This window comes from Gadus macrocephalus, chromosome 3 (assembly GCF_031168955.1).
Source record: "Gadus macrocephalus chromosome 3, ASM3116895v1".
NCBI lineage: Eukaryota > Metazoa > Chordata > Actinopteri > Gadiformes > Gadidae > Gadus > Gadus macrocephalus.
Window position 1 is genome coordinate 7,226,077 of NC_082384.1, and position 7,500 is coordinate 7,233,576.

Here is a 7,500-nt window from a genome sequence, read left to right on the forward strand (position 1 = left end):
GACCTGTATCCATCGATGAAGCTGGCGTTGATGTAGTCCGAGCCCTCCACTCCTCTGATTGGCTGCAGACACACGCGCGTGGTCTCGTAGGGCATGATGTTGACCAGTCGGTTCTTGAACTTATTGCACGGCAGGTTGGCGCTCACAAAGCGTGAGGTGTGGGCTTTGGCACTGGCCAGGCGCTGGAGGGAGGAGGAGCAGAGGTTTTAGGGGGAGGAGCCTACTAGAGGTGAGGATGGACACACAAGGCGAACACCTTTCAACATCTTCAAGCTCTTTTTTAACATCCAAGCCCCGGAAACCTGCGCTGTCTGTATGACTCTTCTTCCCACCTGTTAAATCTATGCTAGGCTAGCATACCAGCTATGCTAGGCTGAAGCCGCAGAGCTACACGCTCAAGAGTTTGTAGACCGCACTCTGTAAGAGGTGGGGGTTTGGTACGGCCCGGGGAGACAATAGAAGGAACGGATTCCATTAAGTCAAGTGTATTTATATAACCCTTAATCACACGACTGCTGTCCTAATGGGGTCTTTGTAAATCCACATTCAGCCCAGTTACATGGAAACCGCAGTACCCTAAGCCGCCTAATGAAAACAAAACGCTGAAGGAGTCAGTGGGGAGAGGCACATTGACAAGGCACCAAAACCAGGGGTCTCACTGCTCAGACGGCAGAGTATTATGGGATGGATGGGGAGACTGAAACAATGCCGGAAGAGAGGCATTAAACACAAAAATAAATAATGAAAATAGGAGCAGGGAAGGAAGGAGAGAAGGGGAGCTGGTTCGGTGGAGGCCAACAGGAAGACCACCTCACCAATAGCAACGTGACCATGACTCTGTGTGCATCTGTCTGTGTTGGGGTCAGGTGTGTGTCTGTGTGTGTCTGTTAGTAGTTAAAGCTCTGGTGCTCCTTAACCACATCGGACAATTGAACTGAGCGATGCGGGCTGTGGGGGCTCGGGGCAAGTCCATGACCGGACGCCTGCTGAGTGAACCTGGGTCTGGCTGGCCTGGGATGGGGAACACTTTAGGGGGGAGGATGAAGAAAGTGTTGAGTGGTAGTGGTTGAGGAGGGGGCGGTGGGGCGTTGGGTAGAGGGGAATGGAGGGGGTCGGGGAGGGCGGGGGAAACCACAAGGCCCCACGTTGTCTCGCCGCCCATATGTGAACCAGAGCCGGTCCTGCGTCACCGAAAGGACCCCAAGAACAAAGAGTGAAAAGCCCCAGAACACACACACACACACACACACACACACACACACACACACACACACACACACACACACACACACACACACACACACACACACACACACACACACACACACACACACACACACACACACACACACACACACACACACACACACACACTGTTTATACCCATGAAAACAATGTTTTAAAAACACTGTGACCCGAGGACCGATGCGGGTGAAAGAGGAAGACAGCCCAACAGAACAGGGAGGAACCGCAGACTTGTTGGAACAATGAGTTCTCACGAAGCACAGGCAACCCTCTCCTGAGCCTCTCTGCCAAAGACCTGGCGGCAGAACACCACACCAACGAGGTTCAGCAGTTCATGTGTCCAACCACAGAAATCCCAGTTTTACCAGTATCAACCAACAACGCTGTCTGGCTGACCTGCAAGCGCTCGCTGTGAGCTGCTGAGCGTGCCAGAGTTCAACTTTTGAACGATCACACTGTCAACGTTTACACAAACAGACCCACCCAGGTCGGAGTGCAAGCCGCCCTCTGTACCGGGACCGCGCTCCACGGAGACTTTGAGAGTAAATGCCATCCTGTTGTTTTGATGATGACGGCGATGATGGTGATGATGATGGTGATGACGGTGGCGGTGGTGCAGAGACCTCAGAGGGGGGATTCAGATGGTCCCAGGAGCGCCGTGCGGAGAAGGGATCCGGTGGCCCGGGCTGCCGGCGCACCAGATGGTTCCCATCAGACCGACGGCTGAGCAAACAGCCCCCGCCTGCCTCTGTTAGGCCCAGCAGCCATCCCATTGAAGCGGAGGAATTTGGTATCGGGGTACGCAGGAATGCAGGGGTTGGGGGAGCACGGGACGAAAGGTGTCCACTTAACACTATTTTCCTTTCACACCTCGTCGGTTTAATGAGGCCACACACCGCTAAGAGGAATCTACCGTGCGTCGGCTTTAAGTTGTCCCGGCGGGGCCGTCTGGGAGCCACCGGCGGGTTTCTGTGGAGCGGCTGGCTCAGATGGAGTACGAGATAAACAAACACCTGCGTCTGTAGTTCTCCTGCGCTTTGCTTTATGTACTTCCCCCGAGGACGTAGTGGTACGTTAAACGTTCTGCCTTTAGATTCCCATCGCATACAACGGGTTTGGAACTCACCAGGTCATATAACAAACTGCAGCTTGGTTTGTTGTCTTACTTTGTTCTGTAACTTCACTGCACCACTTGTGCACCGTCGTTTCAAGCCAGAACTCACTCAGCTTTTCAGTCCATTTAAAGGCAACCTTTTGCCCCCTCGATGGACCCACTCCCAGCTCTACAAACCGATGGACTCTACCTAACCCCTGATCGGATCTCTGCATATTTCCATGCTGGCAGTGGAATATGGTTATCCTTTTTTTATCACATATATCTGCACACTCCATCAAAACAACTCACCTAACCCTAACCCTAACCCTAACCCTAACCCTAACCCTAACCCTAACCCTAACTCTAGCTCCATGTCTCCCCTTAAACTCTAGCTCCATGTCTCCCCTTAAACTCTAGCTACATGTCTCCCCTTAAACTCTAGCTCCATGTCTCCCCTTAAACTCTAGCTACATGTCTCCCCTTAAACTCTAGCTCCATGTCTCCCCTTAAACTCTAGCTCCATGTCTCCCCTTAAACTCTAGCTCCATGTCTCCCCTTAAACTCTAGCTACATGTCTCCCCTTAAACTCTAGCTACATGTCTCCCCTTAAACTCTAGCTACATGTCTCCCCTTAAACTCTAGCTCCAGGCCTCCCCTTAAACTCCAGCTCCAGGCCTCACCTTAAACTCCAGCTCCATGCCGGTGATGCTCTCCCCGGGCTCCACCTGGGTCAGCCTCTGGATGTAGGAGAAGAGGTTGCGGGCCGGCACCTCGGTGTTGCCGCAGGTGACGGCCTCCAGCAGGGCGTCGTGGATGAAGACGTACTGGTCCTCCGTCTGCACCATGTAGTTCCTCTGGGAGCGCATCAGCGTCACGTGGCCGTAGATGTCCAGCGCCTTCTCCTGCTTGATTCGCTCAGCCATGGCGTCAATCACGATGAAGCAACCGGTACGGCCCACCCCGGCGCTGAGGGGGGCGGGGCAAAACAAGAGAGACGTAAACAAAGACATAAACAAAGACTGCTAATGTCCTCCGATGTAAAACAGTAAATCAGGATACGAAATGAGACAAATCCAATACCTATCGTCCATTAACCATAAACGTATCATGAAGACGCCAGGCAGCAATATTTTGAGCCCGCCATATTATAATTGACACGAATGATGGGTCAGCAGACTCTCACGAAGCCTTCAGGATATTGTCCTCTGCTATCGACACATCATCCTGAAATATAATACGATTAACTGCCCACCCAAACACTTCACATTTCTGCTGTGTTAGTGCCCGGATGGTGAAAAGCCACTGACCAAGCACATTGCTACAAGTGAATAAATAGCTTTCTGTGAGGCCACATTATGTGTGTGTTTTGCATGTGTGTGTTTGTGTGCTTTCGTCAGTGAGTGTGAGTGTGAGATAGAGAGAGAGATAGCGAGGAGGGAGAGAGAGGATAGAGAGAGGAGAGAGTGAGGAGAGAGAGAGAGAGAGAGAGAGAGAGAGAGAGAGAGAGAGAGAGAGAGAGAGAGAGAGAGAGAGAGAGAGAGAGAGAGAGATAGAGGAGAGAGAGAGAGGAGAGAGTGAGGAAAGAGAGAGAGAGTGAGCGAGAGAGAGAGAGAGAGGAGAGAGCGAGGATAAATATATATATATAGAGAGAGAGAGAGAGAGGAGAGAGCAAAGAGAGGGCAAGGAGAGAGAGTTAGAGAGGAGAGAGAGGATAGAGCGAGAAGAAATATATATACAGAGAGAGAGAGAGAGAGAGAGAGAGAGAGAGAGAGAGAGAGAGAGAGAGACAGAGAGAGAGAGAGAGAGAAAGCAAGGAGAGAGCGAAGAGAACAAGGAGAGAAAGAGAGAAAGAGAGAAAGAGAGAAAGAGAGAGAGAGAGAGAGAGAGAGAGAGAGAGAGAGAGAGAGAGAGAGAGAGAGAGATTGAGAGTGAGAGAGAGATAGAGAGAGAGAGAGAGAGAGAGAGAGAGAGAGTTTGTTTAATAGTGAACCTGAGTGCAGGTTGTCTGGGTGTAAAGTGTGCTGCTGGGTGGGTGGGTGAGAGGATGGTCCACAGAGTGATACAGTCCAGGCGCTGGTCGATAGACAGGCCGTCGCGTCCTGATAGATTCTTGCCGGGGATAATACAATTTGAGCGATAATCCTGTTAGATACCTCATCGGACGGCTGTAGGTAGATTATGATGATCCCATCTCCTGCCAGCCCTTCCACCTCCGTCCTGCCCAGGTTCACTCTATCCTCCATCCCTCCCTCCCTGTCTCTTACATTTCAGACCTCCCAGCCCATGCCCTACTCTTTCCCTTTCTATTCATCACCTCCATTAAATGTGGCCGAGGGTCGACCTCCTTCCCCCCACCCGCACACACACGCACTCCACTGTCCTCAATCGTACTCCGCCTTTCCATTTTCCATCATCGCTTAATTCCCCAGCTCTCCTCACTCTCTCGTTCTCCTTGTACACTGTCCTAGACTAATCGGATTCTCCTCCTTCTCAGCATTTGCTCATAATTCCCTTTCCCGTTTTTTCTATCCCCCCCCTCTCTCGCTGCGGCGGTCTCTTCCAGGTCAGCTCACTCCAACACCTCGCTGCGTGCCAGAACTCTGGAATATCCCCCCCCCCCCGCTGCCTGGAACAAAACCCATGTCATTAGAAACCTATGGACCCCCCCGGACCTGAGACCCAGGTCCACAGAACACACTCAACAAATCGGGTGTGTGTGTGTGTGTGTGTGTGTGTGTGTGTGTGTGTGTGTGTGCATGTGTGTGTGAGTGTGCAAGTGTGTATTTGTGCGTGTGTGCATGCGTGTGTTTATGTATGTGTGTGTTTGCATATGTGTGTGTATGTGTTTGTGTGCATGTATGTGTGTATGTGTGCATGTGTGTGTGCATGTGTGTGCATGTGTATGTGTGTGGGGTGCTTTGGGCGTGGCTCTTTCAGTGCTGCTGGCTGTGTCTCTCTCGTCCAATGCTGGGGGAGGAATGTGAGTGTAGGGAGCCAGCATGGAGGTTTTGGGGTTTTCTCATAATGGGCCGGCCGTTTTGCGGAGCTCCAGCCCCAGGAGAGGCGTCTTTATGTGCAGGGAGACTTGCCTCTCATCAGAGAGCATCTGGGCGTTTTATGAAAACACAGCGCTGCTCGTTGGAAACCACAAATAACACTCAATTGTGTTTATGCAGGCGCAGAAAATCACACCATCGAAAGGACGCAGGCATGGAGAACAGTGAACTGTGTCACCCCTATTGAGTGTGCGATACATGCTGTGCATATATATAGATATATTGTATGTATATCTAAACATATATATATATATATAGTACTACATACTTATAAATATTAAACAATACAATTCTCAATACATATATATTGTATTGTGATAAAGCTTTAAGCTATGCTAGTGTGGACATGAATATACACACACATTTTCCAACACATTGAAGACACACATCGCCACATGGGTGTGTCTTCAATGTGTTGGGAGACACACACCCCACACACACCTGCAGTGGACCACCATGGGTCCGGCATCTGGGGGGTTGCAGGCCTTGACGCGGCGCAGGAAGGCCAGGAAGGGGGTGGGGTGCTCGGGCACGCCATGGTCCGGCCAGGCCGTGAACTGGAACTGGCGGACCTCCCGCTTCTCGTTGGAGCCGCTCTGGGGAGAGAGGTCACAGATCACAGCGTAAGGATAGTATTGGGCTTACACTGAGGGTTCATTGGTGCACTGCTGAATTGACATCATTACTGGGATAGTACTGCTCTTAGCAATTTATGTTAATCCGACAAATCTAATATTATTATTAGCAAATAATTATTATCAAACAGATATATTATCATATGAGCAATCTATTACTATCCAACATACATTATTGTATTAGCAATCTATGTCTATCCAACAGATATATTATTGTATTAGTAATCTATTACTATCCAACATATATTATTAATATACACTAATCCTGATATTTGACACATTTCTGAAGAACTTGACATAAGCCGTAAAGCACGGCAGACGCCCTACAAAGCCCTTGTGTGTGTGCCCCACCTTGTAGAGGGCAAAGGTCCTGACGGAGTAGGTGGCCAGCTCCACCGTGTCCAGCAGGGTCACCTGGATCAGCCCGTAGGTCTCGGTCCCGCGCGTCGGCCAGTACTGGTCACACTTCACCTGAGGAGGAGGACGACCAGTCAGAGCCGGGTTAGGATGCAGAGAGCACATTCAAATGGGGATGCGTGGCAATGTGTGTGTGTGGGTGTGTGTGTGTGTGTGAGTGTCAGACGAAGACAAACGTAGCGTGTGAGCCTGTGAAAGTGAGCTGGCGAAATCCATATTGAATTCGATCTGTCAGACATGGGGGCTTGTGACAAACAACAAGTGTGTACGAACAGTGTTCATGCGACCTGTGTTGGAAGGTGAGTTTGTTTATGACAAACAGTGTGTGCGAACGAGGCCCGTGCGGATATTGCTGCCTAATGAACTGTGAAACATGACCTCATATTGAACTGAATCTGCTTTGGTTAGAGGAACTGCTGAGGATATTGTTTATTTTTTTCACATAATTCTTTGGTTGCTATACCTTCACCTTTATTCCAACCCCTCACAAAAAGAACCACGCAAAACACCAAACGCCAGCATGCTTAGCTGATGCAACACATTGAGTTGGGCCGTACAAAGGCGGTACATGTGTAGTTCCCGTGGTTCAGCCTCAGAGACCAGAGGTGATGAAGGGCGGGGTAAATCCCTGCAGATGGGTGGGTGGGTGGGTGGGCGGGTGGGGGGGGGATCTGAGGGTGGGTTGGCAGAATCAGGCCAAACCAAACGCTATGTGCTGATCCCTCCGCTCCGCAGATCAAAGACTGCAAGGAGCTCAGCTGAGGCTCGCTCTGCATTCCACTACCCCAGACGGGGTATTATTATGCGTTTTGGCTCGGCGCATAAGGGCTGTAATTACATCGTTTCAACCATCACTTTCCCAGCGCGCCTTGAGACCCTCTGAGTGGGTCTGGAGGGGACTGGAGGGGAGGCCTGACCACCGCCGGAGCCCTCCGTCCCACCCAGCCCCTCGTGTGCAGAGAGGAATCCATGGTCGTAGATATGCTGCTCTTCAATCTTAAGCCGACCTCGGCCTCCCGTGGTTTCAAATGGGCTCAACCCAATAAGGCGG

The 7,500-nt window shown here is 50.9% G+C and overlaps 1 protein-coding gene across 1 annotated transcript in view; it reads right to left on the reverse strand.

Moving 5' to 3' along the window:
• LOC132453883 (receptor-type tyrosine-protein phosphatase delta-like) overlaps positions 1–7,500 on the reverse strand; it is a 43,917-nt gene that overhangs the window by 7,987 nt on the left and 28,430 nt on the right. Inside the window, 4 exon segments of the mRNA XM_060046940.1 lie at positions 4–182; positions 3,022–3,307; positions 5,839–5,993; positions 6,384–6,503. Of these exon segments, the coding sequence (XP_059902923.1) occupies positions 4–182; positions 3,022–3,307; positions 5,839–5,993; positions 6,384–6,503 (740 nt within the window).